Source organism: Mesocricetus auratus, unplaced genomic scaffold, assembly GCF_017639785.1.
Source record: "Mesocricetus auratus isolate SY011 unplaced genomic scaffold, BCM_Maur_2.0 Super-Scaffold_100007, whole genome shotgun sequence".
NCBI classification, from domain to species: domain Eukaryota; kingdom Metazoa; phylum Chordata; class Mammalia; order Rodentia; family Cricetidae; genus Mesocricetus; species Mesocricetus auratus.
This window is the reverse complement of record NW_024429191.1, coordinates 72,717,902-72,743,863: the sequence shown is the minus strand read 5'-3', so window position 1 is coordinate 72,743,863 and position 25,962 is coordinate 72,717,902. Positions and strand designations below refer to the sequence as shown.

Below are 25,962 nucleotides of genomic sequence, written 5' to 3'. Positions count from 1 at the left end.
GCCCAGGCTGAGGCCAGGAGGGAAATGGAGAGTGGGGCGAAGGTCTCTAGTGGGTTGGGCCAGAGAGTGCACACTGGATGAGGGACAGGTATAGGCACCCCCAATTGTCATCCTAATTGGGCTTTATGCAAGTGACAGTTGGAGCCTTGGAAAGTTAGAGAGCAAGAGAGAAACACCAGAGCCAACAGGGAGGCCAAGCTAAAGACCTTACAGAAGATAATGGTGAGGCCCCTAAAGAGCAATGTGGCACTGCGTCTCACAGGGGAGGTGACAACTGTGATTGTCTCCAGTCCCTGAGAGCTCTCCAAAGACCCATGAAGGAATGTGGGAAAGAGTAGAAATCTCTTAGGCCAGACTTGGTGGCACACCCCTTTAATCCCAGCACTCAGGAGACACTGTTAAGCAGATCTCTGTGAGTTCAAGGCCAGCTTGGTGCACATAGTGACAACCAGGGCTCTGCGGAGAGACCCTGCGCCCCCCCACACATACCAAAAAAGGAAAGAAAGGAAGGAAGAGAGAGAGAGAGAGAGAGAGAGAGAGAGAGAGAGAGAGAGAGAAGGAAAGCAAGCCCAGGCTCTGCCCCAGCATCACATCCCACCACATCTGGTAGTGTGCTAGTGGTCAATACCAGTCGTCCTCCCAAGCAGGTCACTGCCCTATCCCTTGTAATTGACTTTTGCTGGGGTGCAGACCATGTACTGAACAGTAGAGGGGGCTGCTGAGCCGGGCATTTAGGGCCAGTAGTGCTGGTTGGTCTCTGGCAGCCCATGTAGAGGGGCAGAGTGAGATTTGCTTTGGAAAGAGGTAAGGCCCTTAATTCCTGGGTACTCCGTTTTGTCACAAACAAAACCAGCTCAGTCAGGCAGTGGTGGCACATGCCTTTAATCTCAGCATTCAGGCAGGTGGATCTCTGTGAGTTTGAGGCCAGCCTGGTGTACAAAGCAAGTTCCAGGACAGCAGGGATGTCTCTAAAAAACACAGCTCATGTTTTTTTGCTACTGCTGTATGCCAGGCACTGAGCAATTGGGGTGGAGGAGGAAGACCTTGCCCAGCTGACCCCGAGGAAGAAGTAGGCTGTACTCTGGTTCGTACAGGATCCCTCAGTGTCACTAAGCAGCTCTTGTCATCTCCTTCACAGTCTCTGTGTGTGTCGCTTTGGTTCTCCTTTTGCAAATGAATAGAGAGAGAGCTTAGGTCGCACACAGCAGACCATAAATGGCATATTGGCTAAGATAGCACAATACTGCCCCTAGAGGCAGAGTCCCAAATACAGGCAAGTATTCTGCCTCCTTGGAAGAAGTCACAGCCCAGTGATACTAGGTGTCTTAGTTGGGCTAGTTTTAGTATTGTGGAGAAGCCAGGAACATTAGGATGAAGTATCAAGGGATGAAACAGTACATCACCTAGCTCTTCCTATCCAGGGTCAACTAGGCAGTTATAGGCAAGGTTTCCCTCCCCGAACCCTCAGCAGAGTGTTTCTCCAAGAGAGCCGTGGCTCCCCTGGCTAAGATGTAGCCACTTGAGCGATGTGGGGGGTCTCACAACCTGCATGATCGAGATTGTGACTCAGCTCCCATGTCCTCTGTGAGTTGACCTTCCTGGCCTCTGGGCTCCAGCTGCCTTCTCTGAGAAAGCGTGGGTGGTCAGCTGACCTCCAGGCCCTTACAGTGAGGCCCTAGAGGGTCCACAGACAAGCAACTCCTTCTTCAGCAACCGGCCCGAAGAAGAGTGAATATGGAGAAGGCATGGGGACTTTACCGCTGCTTGAGAAACCCAGCTGGAATTTGGTGTGAAATCCAGAGAGCTGCAGACTTCAGAAGGTCTCCGGGTCTTCCTGCCTCTGGTTTCCTGAGTGAAAGAATATATCCATGCATGTCTGCATGCACAAGCCACCCTCTCATTGTCAGCTCACTGGGTGGGGATGGGGCCGCTGCCCTTGAACAGGACCCTTGTCTCTCTGAACAAGAACCGCTCTCACCATTGTGGTGATGGCACACGCTTTTAATCCCAGCACTCCCGAGGCAGAGGCAGGCAAATTTCTATGACTTCGAGGCCAGCCTGATCTGCAAAGTGAGTTCCAGGACAACCAGGGCTATACAGAGGGAAACCCTGTCTCAAAAACCAAATCAAAGAACGCAGCTCCCACTAAACTCCGCACTGACTTTGCCTATAGCAATGCTGAACCCTCTAGTCTTAGTGGATGCTGGCAAGGGCCTTGGGCTCTTGTCCTATGCAGGAATTCCCAACTTCCAGTCTCATCCCATCCCAGAAAGGGGCGGAGGGGTCAGGCAATTTGGTGTCATAGAACTGGGAGGCCAGAAGCAACTTCTGGGGACTGACTGGACTCTGCCTGATGAGTCAAGATTAGGGGACCACCTTTCTCCTTTTAGAAGTCGAAGGGCAGAGGGTGGAGCAGCTGTTCTCCAGTGTCAACTCCTGTGACATTGTAAATGTGGGTAGGATCAGATTTGCCGAGTAAAATACCAGACACTTTGAATTTATTTAGTGGGGGGGTCTGTGGTGGCCTTTAATCCCAGCAGTTGGGAGGCAGAGGCAGGCAGGTCTCCAAGTTTGAGGCCAGCCTGGTCTACAAAGTGAGTTCAAGAACATCCAGGGATACACAGAGAAACCTTGTTTTTGTTTGTTTGTTTTTCAAGACTGGGTTTCTCTGTGTAACCTTGGCTGTCCTGGAACTCTCTCTGTGGACTGCTGGCCTTGAACTCACAAAGATCTGCCTGCCTCTATCTCCCAAGTGCTGAGATTAAACGTGTGGGCCACCACCATCTGATTGAGAAACCCTGTCTTGAAAAAAAAATATTTAGGTAACTTTGAATTTCACATAACAAATACATTTTAGAATTATCTAAATGCAACTTTAATTGGGTGCTTTTGTTTTTTCTTTTGGCAACAATAGATCTGGGTCAGGTGGAAATGCTTCATTCCGTCCCTAAGGGCCACTGGTGCTAGCCGCTTCCCAACACCTCCCCCCCCCCACCAACTACTGAGTATGTCCTCTTCCCTGGTGTAATCCTAGAGGGCTCCAAGCCTGGGCAAGTTGACAGGCCGCAGGAAATGAAGAATGATCGGGACATGGATGCTGAGACACTTGGGCTTGGGCAGGGGCAGGTGGGTCAGAAGTCCAAGTTAGCAACAATGTCACCCAAGAGGCAGAAGTGTGAGTGTTGTCCGGAAGTTTCAGCACTCTCCCAAAATGTTCCCCTTTGGCTGGGGGCAGGGGGCACTAGTCAGGCTCCAATATTAACTGCAGGGAGGGGGAGGAGGTGGCAGGAGACAGACTCCCATTTTTCCCTTTGGACTCAGTCACCCCAGATTGCAATTAGAGAGGAGATTCTCTGGGGGCCAGCTCCCAACTGCATTTGGCTTAGTAACGGAAGGTTCTGTTTTTAAGAAGTAGAAAGAGCCAAGGGATAATGAGAAACAGAGGAAGAAAGTGACAGAGAGACGGGAGACCTATTCCGTGGAGGGGCCCTGAGCCACAGAAGTGGTGGGGGTGGAGTACAGGACCAAAGCGGTCAAGGAAATGCATGCAAAGACAAAACCAAAAGTCCTCTTACTCCACTGACCTACAGTGGGGTGACAGAACAGGAGGGGGACACAAAGGCGCCCAAATGGGTGCCTTTGGACATGGCGAAATGCTGAAATCGGAAAACGGGCCTGGGGGAAAGGCGAGGCTTGGAGAAAGTTTCTCAATATCACAGAGAAAAGAGGATCAGAAGGCAGGAAAGGGCTCTGTTTCCAGGAGGCCAAGTCAAAGTGGACCGGTAGCAGGGGATGCAGACCAGGCAGCGCCCCAGACACCACACCATTGCGCCCTTTCCCCCGGTTAGGCTGCTACACGTCTCTTCCACTCTTGACAGTCATCATGCATCCACCTGTCTGCCTGTTCTTGACAGAGGCCTCCTGAGTCACCGGGATCCCTGAGCGCACCCCCGCTCTGGGCGATGCTGCCACCTGGCGGCCAGACTCTGACCGCCTGAGTCCTACCAGGAATCCCACCTGACCTCCTTCTGCTGCTTGAGGACTATCTGCTTTTTGACCACAGTGGGCAAGTCCTTAACCTCAGTTTCCTAAACATGTCTTTAGCCTCAGTTTTTCTTTAATCAGAAAGGAAATGAACCAGCAACTCCCCACAAAGTTGCAAAGGGGAAGGGATTAATATCTCAATATCAATTATTGTCTCAATAATGGGGATGCTATGCTAGACTTTTCGCTCCCCAACCCAAGCAGCCTTTTACTGCCTTCATGGGCAAAGTGCAAAGGAATGCACCGTTTACATGACCCCACCAGCCCCGCCTCTATTCTGCTTGTTCCTTGGCTGTCTTTCTGAAATCTCTGCCTACCTCCCTTTGCATGCCTCTCATCTCTGGGCAGGTACAGCACCCCTCCTTTTGTGTAAGATAAAGGGGTGCAGGTAACAAGGAATAATTCAGCAGTCTTGAGCTGTTCTCTCAAATCTTTTATTTTAGAGATATTTTTAATCTGGGTGGTAGTGGCACACACCTTTAATTCCAGCCCTGGGAGGCAGAGGCAGGTGAATCCCTGAGTTCCAGGTTAGCCTGATATACAGAGAGAGTTCCAGGACAGCCAGGGCTACACAGAGAAACTCTATCTCCAAAAACATAATCAATAGCAACAACCAAAAAAAATCTACCTACCACCTGGTGGTGACCCATACCCAGAACTCAGAGGCAGAGGCAGGCAGATCTCTGTGAGTTTGAGGGCAGCCTGGTCTATGTAGTGAGTTCCAGGACAGCAAAGTCTACATAAACAAATCCTATCAGTCTGGCAGTGGTGGCACATGCACTTGGTTAGCCTGATATAACAACAACGACAACAAAAATCTACCCACCAGCCGGGCGTTGGTGGTGCACGCCTTTAATCCCAGCACTCGGGAGGCAGAGGCAGGTGGATCTCTGTGAGTTCGAGGCCAGGCTGGACCGACAGCCTCCAAAACAGAGAAACCCTGTCTCATAAAACCAAAAAAAAAAAAAATCTACCCACCAGCTGGTGGTGACCCACACCTTTAATCCCAGCACTCAGAGGCAGAGGCAGGCAGATCTCTGTGAGTTCGAGGCCAACCTGGAGTCCCAGGACAGTCTCCAAACCTACAGAGAAACCTTGTCTTGAAAAACCAAAAAAAAATTTTAGTTATTTCATTTTATGTTTGTATCTATTACACATATGTATTGCACCATGTGCATACCTGGTGCCCTCAGAGTTCAGAAGTGGGTGTTCTCTCCTGCTTGAGAGCCATCATGTATGTAGATGCTGGAAACCCAACTCAGATCCAAGGACAAGTGCTCTAAACCCCTGAGCCATCTTCCCAGATTGTCTCCCTCCCCCTTGTCCCCTCCCCCTTTTGTTCTTTTTCTTTCTTTCTTTTCTTTTCTTTTTTTTTTTTTTTTTTGTTTGTTTTTTTGAGAGAGGGTTTCTCTGTAGCCCTGGCTGTCCTGGAACTCACTCTCTAAACCAGGTTGGCCTTGAACACACAGAGATCCACCTGCATCTGCCTTCTGAGTGTTGGGATTAAAGGCGTGTGCCACCACCACCCGGCTTTGAACTCACTGAGATTTTCTGTCTTCTGGGATTAAAGGTTGGTGTCACCACACCCTGCTCTACTTAAATGCGGATCAGACTAGGGATTCCCACGGTGCTCTGGTACATCTGGTTTACTACTTAAATAAGCCCATCCCGCGTCCCAGTGTCTCAGACTTGAGCAAATTCAGCTCCTCACCACTTCTAGTCTACCTGAGCTCCCAGCTGGAAGCCTTAGTCTGGCCCAACTCAGGTGTGCTAACTCCGCCCCCATTCTGAGGCTGGGCCCCATAGGTGGAGGGAAGTTGTAAAGATCGTGCCCTGTCACTCCTTCCTTGGACACGGAAACTCAGTAGCCCCCTGCCAGAATGCCGGATGCCAGGTTCCTGGACCGCGCGCTCGCCTTGCTCGTCTGCCTGCTCTCCAATATCCAACGAGTAAGCACCAACCAGGTAAGCAAGCCTTCTGAGTCTTTTGGAGGACCGTATGGGTAGAGATTTGCCTCCCAGCCAGTCCCCGCCTTACCTTGTCAGGAATTCCTTGTAACCACTGGCAATTAGCAACTTCCTTTCTGTTTTGCTTGGGGAAAGTGGAGGTAGAGACCGCACCTTGGAGGGAGGCTCTGGAAACCTGGGCCCCTAGTCTTGCCCGAGTTGTGTTGTTAGTGGTATCTGGCTCCACCCACGGTCCTGAATGGGAACTTTGACCTCCATTCTTGTTGTATTTCTTACTTAGCTTCTCATCTGTAAGGCTGAGGAATCCGAGGTCTTGCTTGTGTGGGCTAGGCGGCTGTCCTGCCCTGTTTCTCCATGGCTCTCTCTGGGACTTCTCTTCATGTGTTCTAGGGAGGAGGAGGCTCTCTGGACTTCTTTGGTTCGTTGCAGCTTGTCGGAGCTGGGTGGCCTCTGACTTGGGTGGTTCAGGGAGGCAAGGTTTTGAGTGCTGCCGTTCCTCATATCCAAACTCTTTTAAGTGTCTCGGGTTGGCAGGTTTTCCTGCAAACTGAGAGGTGGTCAGAACAAGCCTTTTAAATTTACAATCTTGGTTGAGAATCTGTTGTGGGGTGGGGGTGACGTCCCAAGCCTGCTCCTCAGGACAGTTAAGATTCAATGGAATTGAAGTTCTCTGCCCAAGGCCATACATGAGCCCAGATTCAAGGCATTCTTTCCATTCTTAGACCCCAGCATCCTCTGATGACCCCTCTGTGCAGCCCCAAGTATAGGCATGGTCAATCTCCCCGTAAGAGCCAATAAATCCAGCTTGATATCCCACTCCATGCTTCCTAAAACTCAGGCTCCTAACCATCCCAGATCAGATAACCTGGTTAAGTTGGAAACTGGAATAATCCTGGTCCAGTTTATTAACCCTGCCATTATAGGATATGCTATGTAGATTGACTGATCTTGAACTCAACAGACATCTGTGTTTACTGCCTCAGCCCTGGCATTAAAAGTGGGCTGGGGTTTAAGGGGGGTGTGATCTCTGTTATAACTGCTTAAATGTAATACAGGAGAGGGTGGTGGCAGCTCACGCCTTTAATCCCAGCACTCAGGACACAGACAGGCAGATCTGAGTTCAAGGGCAGTCCTATCTACAGAGCAAGTTCCAGGACATGGGGCTACCAGAGAAACCAGGAGTGGGGAGTTGGCAGAGTCTGGTATTTGGAAGAGCAGGGGATGTGACTGAGTTCCTGGGTCCCCTGCTGTGTCTTTACTTCTTCCTATACCTGTCCTCACTAAAGAACAGTGCTGCTGTAAGCCTGTGACTGTCACTGCTTCCCTTGCCTTTACTCGGCAAATGAAGTGCTATTGTCATGATCTGACTTCCCATTTTTTATCTGTTGAGACAGGGTCTAGTCCTGGCTGCTCTAGAAATTGCTAGGTAGGCCAAGCTGGCCCCAAACTATAACATCTACCTGCCTCTGGTGTGCTGGGATTAATGATTACTACTGCTGGCAATGGTTGTCATTTTAAGTGAGGTAGTGGGAGAGAGAGATGCCTTGAGGACTTGTAGAGGAGAGTCCTGGTTAAGAACTTAGACATGATGGAATTCTGATAGAGGCTCTGAATTCCCAGCAAGTACCTGATGAATGGGGCTTGAGTGTGTTTAGGAAACTCCTAGAGATGCATCTACTTGGGACATGGAGTGTTGAGGGGAAGGGGCTTATGTTTCTTTCTGGAGGTTCTGGAGCTAGGTGGCTTCCTGGGCCAATCCCCAGCTGAGGGTATGGAAGGGGGGAATCACTTGGGAGCCAGGTAATAGTGTTCCACAGCAGTCTGGCGGTGGAGACAGGAAGACCTCTGAATTCCAGGCCAGCCAGGGCTACATAGTGAGACATGGAGTCATGCCTTTAATCCCAACCCTGGGGGTATAGGTGGACTCCAATCATTGACCCTGGACATGGAGCTGGAGAAATGTGTGAGACCAGCCCCTCTCTGGCATCCAGTCTGGCCTCAAACTATCTATCTAGCCTTGAATGATTCTCCTGCCTTCTTGGGTTCTGGGACTGTGGACATGCACCCCTATTCTGGTTTGTGCACATCTGATGTATCCCCATTGCTGGAAATTGAACCCAACACGTAGTGTGTGCTAGGCAGTCACTCTAAGAACTGAGACCCAACTCCCAGTTTTGAAGCTCTGACCACTGTCTGTTTTCTCCCACAGGTTATAATCAACTGCGACACCCTGTAAGTATGGGACTTAGGAGGGGGATGGAGGGAGGGTAGTGTGGTCAGATATGCCCTGGATAAGGGGACAGATACCTCCTCCTCACTCTTCCTACTTTTGCTGAAACCATACCCCCTCTCCTACCACCCAACATTGGGAACTGCATTATTGCAGGTCTGTAGCTGCTGTTAATCTCTTACTTTTCTGACCTGGAGCCCCATGCCTACCCTGTAAGATTTAGTAGCATGGTCATTCTGCCTGAGGAACCCTGAACTCCTTGGTCTCAAGTCCTCCCAATGTGTACCCCACACCCACCAAGGGTGGCTTGCAACCTGAGGGTATAGGTGTCTGGGGAGGCATGGACACTTTGTTCTGATATTTATGGTGCCCTCGGTGTCTCCCCGTCCCTGTCTGACTTGACCAGAAACTGCCCCATGGGATTCAAATGCTGTGAGAGTGGATGCTGCCCGGAGAAGAAAAACATATGGAATTCTTCAAACGACTCTTTAAGGTAAGCCCAGGGTCAGCCCTTCTGGGTACCATTCATTCACAGAAGGCTGAAATAGGCTGGGGGTGGGTGATGGAGAGTAGTATAGGCACTCAGGGCGATATCATTCCCTTCCCAGGATCTTGTTCATCGTCTTCCTGGTTATGATACCTCTGTTGTTCATCTGCGGCTTGGTGAAGCGCTTCTGTTGCAAGTGCAGAGAGCCAGAGCAGAACCTCAGAAGGAATCGTCAGATACCTCCAGAAGCACCTACCATTGCTCCCATAGAGATGATCTGGGTCACCACCTTGGATCCCCCACCACCCTATGATCAGGTAAGTCTTTCTATCTCAGTTCCTAATTTGTTTCATAGCTGGACATGCAACTTGTTGAAGTAACAGATTGGAGAGGGCTGCCAACCAAGTTCATCATTCCTTACCCGGGCCTAAAGCAAACTAAGTATGCTTCCCCCCCCCCCAGGTCATATTGAAGCCTGAAGAACCACCTCCTCCCTACAGCCTCAGGCCTGAGGACCCTGCTGGTCAAATGAGAGGCACTGACAGCACAGCCTTTTGAGCTACCTCACCACAAACTTTTTGGATCGAGCCCAGGACTTCGTAACTCTGGAATGACTCTCATCTTTGATTTAATTTATTGTTTTTCTCCCCCTGTCCCTCCCCAACTGCCAAGCTGGATTCATGGTCTCTGTCCCAACTCCGAAGCTAAAGACTGTTGAGGGTGCCTGTAGTGGGAAGCAGAGATCATTCTAGCATTCTAGTGGAATGCAGACCTTGACTGGACAGCTGGCTCTGCCATCCTACAGAAGCACTTCTGTGTCTGGGGGAGATAGGAGACTGAACTGCATGGACTCCAAACCACCTTCCAGACAGGACCCCACTGTACCTCCATAGCCAAGCTAAAGTTTCACTGACTGATCTCTGACCAGTTCTGAGGCTAAGCTCCTGCCAACTCCTTCCAATGGTGACTGAGTACGTTGACCATCTGCCTGGGAGGATTGTGCATCCTAGCTGAGAATGAATGCTTTGACCTTAAGATTCCTGGGGCCTGTGGGTACTAAAGAAATGGACTGGAGAGTTCCCCGGATCCGAGTCTCATCTCTGCTTTCTGGAAGACCAGAAATTGATAAGCATGGAACTCTTAGGGAGGTACAGGTCAGAAGGCAGGGTAGAAGCCTGGAGAGGCAGGTGTAGTTAAGACCATGGAGTGATGCCTACAGAATGCTTCCTTCCGGATTCCTTTCCAGAATTTCCTGGAGGGAGAAGGGTGCCAGACCCCACCCTGTTCTTCCTGCTGAGCAATAGGTGCCAGGCACTGTAGCCTAACCCCGCCCACAGCTAACCCCTAAAGGGAAGAAGACTGTCCTGTGGCTGAGGAGCTGAAGAAAGCTCAGTCCTGTGTGCAGTACAGCTTGGAGCTTCCACTTGCCCTCAGGTCAAGGCCAGCCTTCTTTTTCAGACACTAGAGAAATCCCACAGTTGGAGTTTTGACCTGCAGCAGGAGGTCACCTGCCTGTCACTGAAGATAGTGTACGGCTTTTAATTTCTCTGCAGCAACTGTGATGTGGCCTGAAGAGAGTGACTTTTCCCAAAGCTCGGTGCCTGCAATAACTTGTTTTTATTTTTAATGTTCATTGATGTTTGCCTCCTCGTGTGTATCTGTGAGGGTGTTGGGCCGCTTGGAACTGAAGTTTCAAGTTGTGAGCTGCCACATAGGTACCAGGAGTTGAACCCATGTCCTGGAAGAGCAGCCGGTGCTGTTCACAGCTGAGCCATCTCTCCAGCCCCTTGAATGGACTTCTACTGTTGGTGGGAACGGGAGAGGTGTCACCGTTTCAGAGGTGATCTTTCCTTTCATGTCACCGATATTTATAAAGCCAGTATTCTATGTCTAGCCTGGTATCCAGGATGAGGTCAGGTGCAATTCTTCAGATAAGTCTGCAGAGAGGCCTGTGCACTAAATCTCATGGAGATGTGTATCTCCTGGTGCACTGGACTGGGTGGGGTGTAGCTATGGTCCCCATCCATTGCCCTATGGAAGCTTGTTCTGAAAGACATGAGCACCCACACTGAACACCACCTGTCCCCTAAGCATGAAGAAGGACCTGCTGTGCCGACCTACATCATGTCTGCCATTTACTGTTGGGAGTAAAGGGGAGTTCAGGGCAGCTTTGGTTTGTAAATAAACTTCACCATTACATTTTAAAATGTGTGTGTGTTTCTCTACATAGAAGAGCCAAGTGCTGTGGTAGAGTCCTATCGTCTCAACTATTGCAGAATCTGAGCCTGGGTGACTTAGTTGAGATCTTATCTCAAAATTTAAAAGGGGGAAGAGGGGCTGGGGAATGTGGTAGCAAACTTTCCTAGACCCTGAGTTAGGTCCCCAGTTCCTGCCCCAACAATTCTAAAAGGATTTGAGCTGCTGGGAGCAGTGTGCTGGTGGTTAGGTATAGGGGTTGTTTTTCTTCTAGACAGTTTCTCTGTGTATCCCCCACTGTCCTGGAACTCCTGTAGACCAGGCTAGCCTCAAACTCAGATCTGCCTGCCTCTGCCCACCCCCAAGTGCTGGGATTAAACCATCACTACTGGTTTAGAATTTTATTTTTAATCTATATTAGTGTTGTGCCTGCATGTGTATCTGTACCAGTGTTATGCAGTACCCCAGGAGGCCAGAGGGGGCATCATCCCCTGGAACTCAGGTTCTAGTCAGTTAGAGCCACAGTGTGGGTGCTGGGAACTGATCCTGCCTGGGTCCTATGGAAGAGCTGCCCAGTGCTCCAAATGCTGAACCATCTCTCTAGCCCAAACTTCTGTGTTCTTTAGCATTGCTTAAGTTTTTTTCCCAGGGAATAAGCCTTGCTTTTTTATATTTGAGATGTGTTTTGGAAATGTATAGGCAGATGTAGAAATATCTGAAGGTCTGGGATATAGCTCAATGGCAGTGTGTTTTGTCTGGCTGTACAAGGCCCTGGGTTCAATCATTACACTGGAATAAAAAAATACTTGGTGAAACTTGATCAATTACAACTGGTAATTTTCAGCCCTGTTATAAAGACAGGAGCAAGTAAGACTGACAGGTGGCACACATGACATGTACATGACTCTGAGGAATAAACACGCAATAGACATGAAAAGGCCTGGATATCTGTGGACATAGGAAAGGCTTTTGAAGCTCATGTGCTCAGCCTCTGGGACTCGTGATGGGCTCTGGGAATAGACTGGGTGAGAAGCAGCCAGCTGCAGCCTGGCTACCCGGGGGCTGGATGAGCAACTTGCCAAGGAGTGAGAATTCATTCCTCATGGAGATTTAGCAACTCAAACTCATGAATGAATGATGAAAGATAGTAAGTGAACAAAGGAGGAAGAAAATGAATGAGGTCTTCCTCCGAGTGTTTGTTAGAACCTAGAAGCTCTTTGGACCACCATAAAGGAGTTCCCTGAGGATACTGAGGGACTGGGGGGACACACAGTGAGGAGCTAAGGGAGCATGCTCCTGGGACAGAGAGAAAGCTGCAGGTGCTGTGCAAGGGACGGAGTGATGACAGCAACACCTACTGTCATTACCCCACCCTAGAGCTGAGATTCAAGGCTCTAGTTTCTGCACCTAACATCATCACATCTCAGTTTTCTCATTTAAACAAGAAAGAGATGAGCCCCTTTCGATGTCTCTGGTAAGATATGCCTGCCTACCTGCCTTCCTTCCTTCCTACTCCTCTTCTTGGCTTTTTGAGACAGGGTTTCTGTGTGTAGCCCTGTCCTGGAACTGGCTCTGTATGTAGACCCGGTTGGCCTTGAACTTAGAGATCCGTCTGCCTTTGCCTTGGAGTGCTGGTATTAAAGGTATGTGCCGCCATACCAAGCTAGGATATACCTTCTGGCGCCATTTTGAGAAGGGCTGGGTGGGAGCATGTGACAGTTTGCTTAAACCCTGCAGCATTTCCTGGCCCTGTCTCCAGTTAAGTCAACTTGACACCAACTGGAGTCAGAGAGGCAAGAGCCCTGTGAGAAAATGCCTCCATTAACATCTGGCTGTAGGCAAGCCTGTAGGGCATTTTCTTAACTACTCATTGATGTGGGAGGGCCCAGGTCATTGTGGGTAAGGCTACCCCTGAGCTCAGGAGGCAGAGGCAGGCCGATCTCTGAGTTTGAGGCCAGACTAGTCTACAGAGCAAGTACCAGGACAGGCAGCAAAGCTACAGAGAGACCCTGTCTGGAAACAAGCCCCCCCCTAAAAAAAAAAAAAAAAAGGAAGAAAACGATCTAACCCAGGCGTGGTAGCATTTGCTTTAATACCTGCACCCGGGAGGCAGAGGTAGGTCTGTCTTCATGAGTACAAGGCCAACCTTGAATAAACTGAGTTCCTGGACTGTCTGGGAAGAGGGAAAGGGGAGAGAGGAAAGACAGAGAGAGAGGGAGAGGGAGAGAGAGAGAGAGGCACTGAGCTCAAGGCCTCTGCATCAGCTCCTGCCTCCAAGCTCCTGCCCTGTTTGAGTTCTTGTTCTGACTTCCTTCAACGATGATGATGTGGAAATGTAAGCCAAATAAACCCTTTCCTTCTTGCTGAGGTGGTGGTGCACACCTTTAGTCGCAGCACTCGAAAAGCAGAGGCAGGAGGATCTCTGTGTTCGAGGCCAGCCTGGTCTACAGAGCGAGTTCCAGGACAGCCAAGGCTACACCGAGAAACCCTGTCTAGAAACCTCAGTCCCCTGTCAGCTGCTCTTCTACGTCCTCTCCCCCTCTTCATTTCTCACACTCCGTTCCCACTCTTCCAGGACATAGCCACCCCGGGCACTGGTGGCCTCAATTCTGCTGAAGCCCAAAGTCCATTTCCCGATGTCGTCTCTCAGCATTGGATCCACATGCCAGTGTCCCTGCTCCAACAATTTCCCCACGCCTGTGTGGCTCTACTCTGCCTTCCTTCTCCCTACAACGCTGGCTGCATCTGCTAAGATTCGGTCACCTTTTCTCCTCCTCCGTCACCTCTGAGTGACAGTGGACCTGAGGCTCTATCTTCGGCTCTCTTGTCCTGATCTGCACTCACTCCCACAGTGCTGGTCATACTGCCTGTGACTTTGTTATAGAACTAATATGCCTTCCCGGGGAGAAATCACTCCGAGCACTTAGAGATTGATACAGGAAAACTGTAGTAATAGCGGGTGACTAGTTCTGGCTAATGGAACAAAAGGGAACCAGCCCTGACAGAAATTGTTGGCTAATAGCCTCAGATCATGAGGAATTGAGTCAGGCTGTATCAGGCAATCACCTCTAGCCTTATCATGTGTGCTCCACCTGTAGAAACATACACGGAGTTACTGAAAACAACCCACCCTGCTCCAGTCAAACCATAAAAAAAAAGCTGTAACTTCCTAGTATATTCCATGTCCATGTCCCCAGGCCTTCAGAGTGTACCCAGCCTTCATCCCAAGGGAATATTGGAGTCCCTCATTGTTCCCATAAAGCAGCCTCATTTGGTTGAAATTGAAGTCTGTCTGCTTCTCTGCCTTGTTTTTCTTACGGAAATCCCCATCAGTTTCGTGTGGAGACGCTAACCTTCAGTTATGTTAGAAGCACAGATTCTTTCTACCATTTCTGTTTGGTTTTTTCAAGACAGGGTTTGTCTGTGGCTTTGGAGGAGGCTGTCCTGGAACTCGCTCTTGTAGACCAGGCTGGCCTCGAACTCACAGAGATCCACCTGCCTCTGCCTCCCGAGTGCTGGGATTAAAGGCGTCAGCTGCAGCCACCACCTGGCCCTCTCTCTACCATTTTTTTTCTTTCTTTTTTTCTTTTTTTTTTTCGAGACAGGGTTTCTCTGTGGCTTTTGAGGCTGTCCTGGAACTCGCTTGGTAGTCCAGGCTGGTCTCGAATTTACAGAGATTCGCCTGCCTCTGCCTCCCGAGTGCTGGGATTAAAGGCGTGGGCCACCTACGCCCGGCTTCTCTCTACCATTTCTACCAGCTACTATACAATGTATCCTGTGTGCTCCTGTAGCAAGTTTGGTAGATCTTTTGTAACATCCGTTTGTTACTCTTACATCAGTTTCTCTACATCAGCTTCACAGATGTGTTTGGTCTGGTGAATTTGGGATCTTTGTCTCTGGTTAAGACTTCTCTGCTGAACTCCAGATGAACTTCTCCACACAGCACTTCCCCTTGGAGCCTCTGGAGGACCCCATGGCCAAAAGTGCATTCTGGCTTCCTGTTGCTCTTCCCCAATCCATTCTTCCTGATGTCTTCTTGCAGGTAGGCACTAACAAAAGTCTAGCTGTTCAGGTTGAAAACAAACAAAGCCAGGCATTTTCTGCCTTTTCTTTTCCTCATTCTCTCATTCCTCTCAGTAATACCCAAAGCAGACCCACATCTACCTCTCCCTATTTCAAGGTCACAGTCCATATAAGGTCATTCACTCCAGGCTATGCAAACAACAGTCGACAGGCTATGCACACGACTCTCCACAGGCTAGGCTAAGGACTCTCTCCTAGGTTTCTGCCTCTGCTGCTGTCTCCATCCTGCCCCCTGCAGTTCATGCCATGCAACTATACTACCTGTGATCTTTACTTTTGAAAAATTTGAGACATGATCACACCACTGGTAGCTTAGGCTGGCCTAGAACTCACAGTATAGCCCAGGACAGCAATAAACTCACAGAGATCCTCCTGCCTCAGCTTCCTGAGTGCTTGGATTATAGGTGTGGGTCACCAAGTCCCGCTGTCTCACCCCCCCCAACACACACACACACACACACACACACACACACACACTGCTGGAGATTGAGCCTCTGGCCTCAAGCATACTACAACTGAGATGCATTCCCAGCCCCCAGGGCAATCAATTCTTCCTTAGCATAAATACTGCACTCACTGCTCCAGTGCCCCACCCACACCTGGGGCATAGGGCACACCTCTGTCTGTAACTAGCAGGACTTAAGGTGAGGTCTCTCCCTTCCAGTCACAGTGACTTTCCACCCGGTGTCATGCTTCTTTCTCATCTGTAAGTATCTGGGATCACACCCCGCCTCAGGACATTTGATCTTTTAGATGAATTTGAATTTACTCCTGATGCTCACAAGTCTCCGTCTCCAGTGAATGTTCACAGAGGGGCCTTTCTTTATCACCTAGGCTCCAGCTCACCTGTTCCTCTCTGACACTGCAGAGGAAGGAGTCTCATCCCTTCCCTTCCTGAAATTGCCTGGTTTTGTATGTTTATGGGCTGTGTCCAAGCTCCCTCAAAGATGGGTGAAAGGTTCAGACATTACGCTGGCCTGCCCTATTACCTGGCAGGATGCACTCAGGCAGCACTGTGGCCAGCCCAGAGTTCTGTGAGAACCACGCAGGTGCAAAGGACCCCTTTAAAGGACTGACCCTGCCCGCTTACACTCTTTTACTCTCATCTTTCTCTCTTACTTCTCTCTCTCTCTCTCTCTCTCTCTCTCTCTCTCTCTCTCTCTCTCTCGTATCTTATCTCTCTAGTCTTAGCTCTGCACGGGTTGGTTACCCCTCACCCCCCCTTTTCCTTCCCTGTCCACCAATAAAACTCCACGTGGGACCATTGACTCAGGGTTTGTGTCTGGTTACTGGGTAAACCTAGACATTTTAACAACAATGGGGACCTGGCACTGTCACTAGGCTGCCCAGCGTAGTACTAGCTCCAGTTCATGGTAGGTATCACACATGGCAATTGACCACAAAAGTCATGGTCACCTCAAGGGAAAATGCAGGTACCCCGGGGAAAAGGAGGGGCTTTTTTATGGTGGAAGTTGATGGAAGCAACATAAAAAGAAAAGAACGGAGGCCAGACCTTAACAGAAGCAGATGGTCCTTTACCAGAGCATGAAGGACAGCAGTTTCTCTGCAAGAAGGGAGGGAGACTCTGTAAACCAGGCTGGCCTCAAACTCACAGAGATCCACCTGCCTCTGCCTCCCGATGCATGGGATCAAAGGCATGTGCCACCACTGCCCAGCTTGAGGGGTTTATAGAGCAGAAAAGAATGGGAACTTTTGGGGCAGAAAATTCCATCTGCAGACTGTGGATCTGTTCCCTTCTGTGTTGCCCCGCCCCGCCTCCACCCCCATCTTATCTTGTCAAGAGTCTCCCAGCTCTTAAGTGCCTCAGATGTTCTTATTGCTATGTTGATACTTGTCAGGTAGGTGTTCAAATCCTTTTTGCTGAGTTGGGAGTTTCTAGCTAGCCTGAGGCTCTTTGTTTTAGGTCATTAACCTTTCACTGTGTGTACAAACTTTCTCTTTCTTCTTCCTTCCCTCTTCCTTTCTTCAGTCAGTGAGCCCCTCCTTCACATATCAGACACTGTGTGTATTGTGGGGTGGCTGCAAGGCTACAGGCAGGCACCATTCCTGTCTCCATGGAAGACACACATAACCAAACAAGAGAGTCAGAGCTTATATTGCGTGCTGAGGGCTGGAACAAAAAGTTCAAACTCAGGTGACCCGAAGAGAACTACATGGGTGCTGGAGATGGCTTAGATAAAGTGGCCAGGAATGTTCTTTGAGGAAGTAACATTGAGCCGAGTGTAGAAGAGACGCAGACTGTGGCGTGTAAACAGCATTGGGTTACCTACTCCACAGGGGCAGCATGTGCAAAGACCCTGAGAAGACTTCCTTCAGAACCCTAGGATTCTAATCAAAGGGCACCACCATTTCCAAGCACTGTGGTAACTAATGGCATAGTTTGGGTAGCATACCCAACAGAAAACCTTTTTTTTTTTCACAGTTGTGGGGGTCAGAGGTGTGACATGAGGGTATTGGCCAGGTTGCCCCTTACAAAGGCTCTGGGAGAATTTATTCCATTTCCTGTCTTGGCTTCTGGTGGCTTCCAGGAATCCTTGGTGTCTCTGAGCTGGGAATTGCCCTCAGACCTCTCCCTTTGACTTTGCAAGATCTGTCTGAAAAGGACATTCCTCATGAACTGAGGACTCAACCCCAACCAGATCCTTCTGTTAATTACTTATGCAACGACAGTGTACAGCAATTTCCTGGAAGTTAAGCCTCTATCTTGGAGGGAAGCTCCTTAACACAGAAGTTTTAACTGGCTTGAAATGGTTCATGCAGGGAAACTCCTTAAGTTCAAGAAGTAAACAACTCAGGCCGGGCAGTGGTGGCGCACGCCTTTAATCCCAGCACTCGGGAGGCAGAAGCAGGCAGAACTCTGTGAGTTCGAGGCCGGGCTGGACCGATAGCCTCCGAAACAATACAGAGAAACCCTGTCTCGTAAAAACCAAAAAAAAAAAAAAAAAAGAAGTAAACAACTCAAAGGCTTCAGGAAGTCCCTGAAATTTGCAAGACTCACTAGTCTCACCCTCTTCAAGGAAACTCCTTACTCCTTAAACTCAGGAAGTAAACAACTAAAGGTCTCAGGAAGTCCCTGAAACTGACAAGACTCTTTAGGCTCTGCCTTCTCAAGCATATATAAGCAGTAAGGCCACTGAGTTGTTTTCCAACCAGCCGAGCTGCCTGGAAGAGGCTTAGTCCAGCCCCTGAGCGTCCTGAGAGAGACACTCTCTAAACTGTTGAGCTGCCCACAGTGTGCTCTAGGTTTCCAGCCTTTGTGAGCTGTCACCCATACTGTGGTGGGTTTCTGGAGATGCAGGTCTTTGAGTGATTTCTGTTTCTGTAAGTAACCCTAATAAAAGTCTCTGGCTCACCAAGTTGAACTTTGGTGATATTCTTACTTTGATTCTCTGTCTGGGGAAAATAGATGTTTTTTTATGGATCCCCAAGAATAGTGTCATACAACAGATACCTTATCCCAAATAAGGTCTCATCCTGAGCTTGCAGGTGACATTGTTCTGTTGGAGGCTCCAGCTTGCTCCCGCATAGTCTGGGTAGCCCCGTTCCTGTCTCTCTTCAAACCCCACCTGTTCAGAGAGTCTCCAAACAAAAGAAAGGCTCCCAAAGCCAATTCTGAATCCTTGGCAACAACTGCAGCTTCCTCCCCTTATGCTGCCAGCTGCCACTTAAGCAATCAGCTTTTGATCATATTTGGGCACAAACCCAGCTTGTGGCAGGCATGTCATCACCCCTCACCTACAATCTATAAAACCTCCCTGACTTAGTCCAGGCATCTGACTTCTCTGGCATCATTCTGTGAGGCCAGTGAACCTGCCTGGGTGTTGCTTTGCTCAGTATACTTGTTGCTATACTATTTTTCAATTGATCTGGCTTACTTAAGAGTCAGTGAAAAACTTATGGTGGGGGAGGGGGCAAAAAAGGCTATTAGACATATCTTTAGGAGTTTCAGAAACAAGAGCACCGATCCCTGAATATTCCTGGCAAGAAAGGACCTTAGATGTGACTGGAGAGAGGCACAGTGATTAAGAGCACCTGCTGCTCTCACATATGACTTCTGTGTGATTCTCAGCACCACATGGCAGATCACATCTGTCTGTACACCAGGTCCGAGGGATTTGATGCTCTCATCTGCTCCCTGGGGGCACTGCCAATGCACATGTGGGGCACAGGCATACATGCAGGCAAAACACTCATACATGTAAAATAAAAGTAAATAACCCTGTAACGTGTAGTCTTCCTGCCAGTCGCTTGGGCCCTGCCACAGTTAGCAGCTTGGGTCCCACTACTGTCTCAGCCCCAAATAACACACAGGATGCTATATTAATTGTAAGCTGTTGGCCGTTTGCTTGGTCTCTTACTGGCTAGCTCTGATTTAAGTATTTAACCAATAATTGCTAATCTGAGTATTTCCATGTGATCTTCACTTACTGGAGGAAGGGTCCACATGCTGCTTCTCCCGAGTTCTACGTTGTGACTGAATGTGCCGCTCTTTCCCAGAATCCTCCTCGACTCCTAGTCCCACCTATCTTGCTTCCCTATTGGCCAACAGTGCCTTATTCAACAACCAATAAAATAAGCACATACACAGGACTTCCCCCATCATAACCCTTTAAAAATGAGGAAGGGAAGGACCTAGGGGAACACTCTAAATAGCACATCTCAAGGTATATTCCCAGCCTCCACCTCCATAGTGTGACTGCTATCCTTGATTGTCAACTTGACTGCATCTTGGATTAATTAAAATTCACGTGGTTGGGTACACCTGTGAGGAATCTGTTTTCTTAAATCATTTGCAATGAGAAGATCCGCCTTTTTTGATTTTTGTTTTTCAATACAGATTTTCTCTATGTAATATCTTTGGCTGTCCTGGAACTAGCTCTGTAAACCAGGCTGGCCTCAAACTCACAGAGATCTCCCTGCCTCTGCCTCCTGAGCACTGGGTTAAAGGCGTGCGCCACCACTGCCTGACATGAAGACCGACCTTTAATAGAGATATTTTGAGGTAAGAAGATTAAACCTGAGCATGTTCATTCTTTCATTAGCATTGGAGTCTGTTTCTTTGGAATTCTGGTGTATACTAAACACCAGCAGAGACATCCAACTCTGTGGACTGAATGACTACTAAGATTCATGAGCTTTCCATTGGTAAATAGCTATTGTTAGACTAGCAGATCTCTAGCCTGTAAGCCATTCCAATAAATCCCCTTTCTCTCTCTATAGAATCATTCTGTCAGTTCTGTTCCACTAGAGAACTCTGACTCATATAAAGAGATAGTGGGAACATTTCACATTCAAGTAAATCTAAAAGTGTCATGTGATCACCTTACACTGAAAAACCCTGACTCACCTGAGCTAGTCAGTCATAGTGAGGAAGCCACTTTATCATTTTGTAACATACCGCTTTCCTGTTTCAGTGTACCGTAAGATCCTGACTTCCTGTCCCTCATCCCTGGGGAATGCTGAGTTCCCGTCATGCCACAGAAGCATGGGAGGAAGGTTGACGTAGTACAGCCTTGCCTTGTTTTCAATGAGACAGAAAGCAGAAGTGACTCAGTTAAGATCACAGGTTGGGAGAGCTGGACTTCAGACTCCTCCAAGTGATAGAGACGGGGACACATGCCTGGGTGAAGAGATGCCAAGTGATGCTGCTGGGCAGGGTTTGGACTCACACACTGACTCACTCACACACACTCAGCCTGTGTGTGAAACACAGCCTCTTTTTTTGTTGTTTTTGTTTAGTTGTTAGTTTTTTGCTGTTGATGTTTGTTTGTTTGTTTGTTTTTGTTTTTGTTTTGTTTTTGGTTTTTCGAGACAGGGTTTCTCTGTATTGTTTTGGAGACTGTCCTGGAACTAGCTCTGTAGACCAGGCTGGCCTCGAACTCACAGAGATCCGCCTGCCTCTGCCTCCCGAGTGCTGGGATTAAAGGCGTGCGCCACCAACACCCGGCTCATTTGTTTGTTTTTATGAGACACTGTTTCTCTGTGTAATAACCCTGACTGACCTGGAACTCACTTTGTAGATCAGGCTGACCTCAAACTCACCAGAGCCCAGAGACCACAGCACCTCTTATAAAGGAAAACACTTAATTGGGACTAGTTTACAGTTCAGAAGTTTAGTCCATCATCATCATAGTGAGACATGGTGGCATGCAGGCAGACATGGTGCTGGGGAGGGTGACCAGAGTTCTACATCTTGATCTGCAGGCCCCAGAAGGAGACCGTACACCACACTCGTCGTAGCTTGAGCATCTGAGACATTAAAGTCTGCCCTCACAGTGACACACTTTCTCCAACAACACCTCCTAATAGTGCCAGTCTCTATGGGCATTCAAACACCACGCTTCCTCAGACAAAGGAACAAGCAAATTCACCCAAACACAAAAAAGAGAGGGTGTGTGTGTGTGTGTGTGTGTGTGTGTGTGTGTGTGTGTAGGGGATCTATATGGCATAAAAGAAAGTAGAATTATATATACTTTGTACCCACGTTGTTTTCTGATTTTGATACTGTATGCAACATGTAACCATCAGTCACCACACAAGAATATAACTTGTGGGAGAAGCTGGATAAACAGACCTTGGGACTATGTGTGTATATTTGTGCGTTTTATGTGTATATAAATGTGTTTTATATATATGTGTGTGTGTGTATATGTGTTGTACATATGTGTTTTATATGTATGTCATATGTTTATGTGTTTTGTATTTATATATGTGTGCTTTATGTCTTGCATGGATGTTTTATATGTGTTGTATATGTGCTTGTGTATGTGCTATGTATGTATGTATGTGTGTTGCACATATGTGTACCTTGTTTATGTTTGTATATACAATGTTAGTCTTATCAACTTGATACAACCTAGAATCACGAAGAAGAGACTCAGTGAGGACCGTTTACATCAGGCTGGCCTGTGGGTCTGACTACGGGGTTGTATTAACTGGTGGGTGAAGACCCACCCTAAATGTGAGTGACCCCTCCCGGTAGCAGCCCAATGAAAGGACCCTGTAAGAGGGAAAGCTTTGCCTTTGGTTCTCATGCTCTTCGATCTCACTGACACTTCATCTTGTGTTGCTGCCTCTGCTGATCCCGTCAGTGATGTTAGCACTGGCTCCTTCTGGCTTCCAAGGTGGACTGAAGACCAGCAGCTGTCCAGAATTGCTCTAGGCACCAGGATTGGAACTGCTGAGGCACCCAGCCCCACGGACGGAGCGAGCAAGCGAGTGAACATGCATGCATTTGTTTCTCTCTGCTCTTGCCCGGTTGGGACCAGCTACTCCAAACTTCTGCCACTGGGACTTCGCTGTGTGATGAAACATAAGCTTGAGCTGTAAGCTGAGTTAACTCCTTTCTCCCTCAAACTGCTTTTCGTCAGGAAAATTATCACAGCAGTGAAGCTAGGACAGCGTGCATGTGTGTTCTGCACGTGTGTACTCACACATGTGGTTACATGTGGAGGCCAGAGGTGGCTGTTGAGATGCCCGCTTTTTTCTCCTTCCTTCCTTTTTCCTTTCCTTTCTTTTTCTTTTTTTGAGACAGGGCCTCTTTTTGAACTCAGAGTCTGCTATTTCAACTACACTGCTATACTGAATGACCAGGGAGCCTCTGGGATCCTCCCCACCAGCACTGGGTTTATAAATTCATGTGACCATGACCAGCTTTTTACATGGTACTGGGAATCCAAACTCAGGTCCCCACAGTTGTGCAGCAAGCACTTTCCCCTAAGCAGTCTCTCCAGGGTCCTAATCCTTGAGGCCCAGGACTGAATTCTCAGTCCTGCTCGTGCCATGCAGAATACTAAAATTACAGCCATGTAAAGGTGTGTCCTGTCACCTGCTGGGTTGTTGTCCCATTTTTGTATCTTCCTGTGACTATACTGACTTTAAACATTAAAAGTTTTAAAAATACTTTATTACTATAACCATCATTTTCTGTGTATGAGTGTTTTGACTGAACATGTCTGTGCACACATGCTTGGTGCCCACGGAGGCCAGAAGAAGATGCAGGATCTCCCGGAACTGGAGTTATTGATGGTTGTGAGCTACCATGTCAGTGCTGGGAATTGAACCCTGGTCCTCTGCAAGAGCAGCCGGTGCTCTTCACTGATGAGCCATCTCTCCGGCCCCTAAAAGTTTTGTTTTGTTTCTTTTAATGCAGTTTTCTGCCACCAGGCCCAAGAGCTTTTCATACTGGCAAAAACCATTTGGCTGAATGCAGGTCTTGCTCCCAGTGGCCAGTAAAGGGCAGTATTTGACCTGAAGGAATCTATGTGCCACAGGGGATTAGCAAACATTTCACTGCCTAGATTAAAGACAATGGAGCTGTACCTCTCCCTCTCACACCAGAGTTGACTGCAGGGACAAGGACTTCAGCCTCTGAGATGGTAGCACTGCGCTGTGGTGGAGTTGGAACACACACACACACACACACACACACACACACACACACACACACACACGGTCCCACTATGTATGTGTTGTGTATGTATATGTATGTGTGTTGTTTATGTATATGTATGTGTGTTGTGTATGTGTGTTGTGTATGTGTGTTGTTTATGTGTGTTGTGTAAGTGTGTGTTGTGTATGTATGTTGTGTATGTGTGTATGTGTGTGTGTTGTGTATGTATGTTGTGTATGTGTGTGTGTTGTGTATGTGTGTGTGTTGTGTATGTGTGTGTGTTGTGTGTGTATGTGTGTTGTGTATGTGTGTTGTTTATGTGTGTTGTGTATGTGTGTATGTGTGTGTGTTGTGTATGTGTGTGTGTGTTGTGTATGTGTGTTGTGTAAGTGTGTGTGTTGTGTATGTATGTTGTGTATGTGTGTGTGTTGTGTATGTGTGTGTGTTGTGTATGCGTGTGTGTGTGTTGTGTATGTGTGTGTGTATGTGTTGTGAATGTGTGTGTGTGTTGTGTATGTATGTGTGTGTGGTGTGTATGTGTGTTGCTGTTGTTCCTCAGGCACTGTCTGTCTTTCAGAGACAGTGTATCTTCCTGTCCTGGAGCTCTGGGTGAGTAGGTTATGTAGCCGGCTAATTGCTCCAGAAGTCCACCCGTCTGCTTCCTCAGCATTGGAATTACAAGTGTGTGCTGCTGTGCCTGGCTTTTAAGGTGTGTCATAAGGACTGAACTCTGGTCCACCCACTTGAAGGCGAGTACTTAACCAACCGACTAGCAGTTCTCCTAGTCTTGCAACTTACTTTTTTTTTTAAGATTGGGTTCTCCAGCGTCGCCCATGATGTGCTCTTGTGACCCTCCTGCCTCTACCTCCTGAGTGCTGGGATCACAGGCATCTATGTACCACTGTGTCCAACATGAAATGTCAGTCAGCTGGTTGGGATGAGTGCGTTACTCGAAATACAGTTGGTTTCTGGCTGCTTTCACAGGGAGAGGCTATCAGGAGCCCCCCTCGGAGACTGGACACAGCAAGCAGCAGAGCTCCCCAGAGCTCCCCTAGACAAGTCGATCCGGAACTGCTACACGAGCACATTGCCTTCTTGGTCCTCCTCTTTCCTCTGGAGTCATCTCCAGCCTTGTGACGTCATCATGGTGAGACCAAGGGCAGCCACTGCTGCGGTGTGGCTGTGCTTCTCTGGCCACGGTTCAGAGCTGGCACTGATCAACCTGGGCCACTTAGGGCCTGAGGACAATCAACCTCCAGACTGCCCCAAGGAGTAAATCTAATAGATGGAAAACCTAGAGCTGGAGGTAGCCGTGTTGTTAGCCTGGTTGAGTGAAAAGGAGTGATGACAATCTTCAGAGGCAAGTAAACACAGGAGAGAGAAAGTTCTACCCCATTCCTCTGTCTGGTTCAGTATTTCCTAGGGCCCAGCTGCCCAGCCATAGCCTGGCTGTTCTACCTTTCTTTGGTAACCAGAATAACACACCTCCATTTTGTTTGACACTTGCAACCCAAAGAGCTCTAACTCGCCAAGTAGACCAACTCCTTCACTTTGCTGTTGAAGCAGCAGATGACGAGGGAGTCCTGGCCTCCCTAGGGCAGAGCTCAGTGACTGTAGGCTAGACTCAAGTTGCCAGTTCCCAAGTGGTGGCTTTCCCTTGTTTCTATACAGCTGCTGCTCTCCTGTGACTTCATGACATCTTTTTTTTCAAGACATGATTTCTCTGTGTGGTCCTGACTGACCTGGAAATCACTCTGTTCACCAGGCTGTCCTTGAACTCAGAGATCTGCCTGCCTCTGTCTCCTGAGTGCTGGGATCAAAGTACACCACCATGGCCTGGCCTTGCTTCATGGCATTTAAAAAATATGTATTTATTTTTTTGTGGTGTTTGGCCTACATGTATGTCTGTGTGAGGGTGCCAGATCCCCATAGGTGCTGGGAAACGAACCCAGGTCCTCTGGAAGAGCAGCCAATGCTCTTAACTGCTGAGCCATCTCTCCAACCCAGCTTCAGGGCATTTTTAAACCCAAGGGAGATCTCCAAAATCCTCAGTTAGAGGGAAATTGAACTTTACTTCTTCCTGGCAACAAAACAAAATGAAAAGGTAACCACAGGAACCTAACTGAAGACTGAGGACCTGAGAGTTGGCACTGGAAATTGAAGGTAGAAGAGTAATGTCCACCTTGTGAGAGGTGGAGCAGAACGGTGTCACACCACACCGTGACCCTGCTCTCACACAAAGATGACTGCAGGAAAGCGGGTCTTTACCTCTTCTGCAAAACCGTCATGCAGGATCCACATGAAACGGAGCCATAAATGTCTTCCTAAACACAGCTAAAAAGAGATCAGAGAGCCGTGCAGGTGCCGGCTGCCTGTGGATTCCCACGCCTAGCTGACCTCAGGGTTTACCGTTCCTTTGAACAGAAATCAGATGACTTATGAAAGGGATCGGGGCCCTACATGCACTGTGCAGTTCCCTGCAGACCTTAGCTCCCGCAGTTGACACCCCCTGACCCCTCTGCACCCAACTCCTTCACTCCCA

At 48.6% G+C, this 25,962-nt stretch overlaps 1 protein-coding gene and 1 long non-coding RNA gene across 3 annotated transcripts; one reads left to right on the top strand and one right to left on the bottom strand.

Annotated features, from left to right (window-relative positions):
- Nucleotides 1–866: 866 nt before the first annotated feature.
- Nucleotides 867–6,216, bottom strand: LOC121141468. The gene is made up of 2 exons (XR_005878399.1): nucleotides 6,082–6,216; nucleotides 867–1,848 (listed from the first exon to the last, which is right to left on the bottom strand). It is a non-coding gene; the product is annotated as an uncharacterized LOC121141468 (long non-coding RNA).
- On the top strand, nucleotides 5,712–10,935 carry Tmem92 (transmembrane protein 92). 2 transcript variants are annotated; one of them, XM_040749536.1, is made up of 5 exons: nucleotides 5,712–6,008; nucleotides 8,221–8,243; nucleotides 8,648–8,734; nucleotides 8,850–9,045; nucleotides 9,191–10,935. In XM_040749536.1, the coding sequence occupies exons 1-5, from the start codon at nucleotides 5,925–5,927 to the stop codon at nucleotides 9,284–9,286; spliced, it is 486 nt and encodes a 161-aa protein (XP_040605470.1). In that variant the 5' UTR covers nucleotides 5,712–5,924; the 3' UTR covers nucleotides 9,287–10,935. The 2 variants fall into 2 exon arrangements, with proteins under 2 accessions (XP_040605470.1, XP_040605471.1); XM_040749537.1 differs by lacking the exon at nucleotides 5,712–6,008 and adding an exon at nucleotides 6,285–6,429.
- The last annotated feature ends 15,027 nt before the right edge of the window (nucleotides 10,936–25,962 follow it).

What these genes read in the sequence shown, in the direction of transcription:
- Tmem92 (XM_040749536.1), top strand. Translation starts at nt 5,925, where the DNA reads ATGCCGGATGCCAGGTTCCTGGACCGCGCGCTCGCCTTGCTCGTCTGC. An exon ending in AACGAGTAAGCACCAACCAG is followed by an intron (nt 6,009 to 8,220) that starts GTAAGCAAGCCT and finishes TTTCTCCCACAG; the next exon opens with GTTATAATCAACTGCGACAC. An exon ending in CCCCACCACCCTATGATCAG is followed by an intron (nt 9,046 to 9,190) that starts GTAAGTCTTTCT and finishes CCCCCCCCCCAG; the next exon opens with GTCATATTGAAGCCTGAAGA.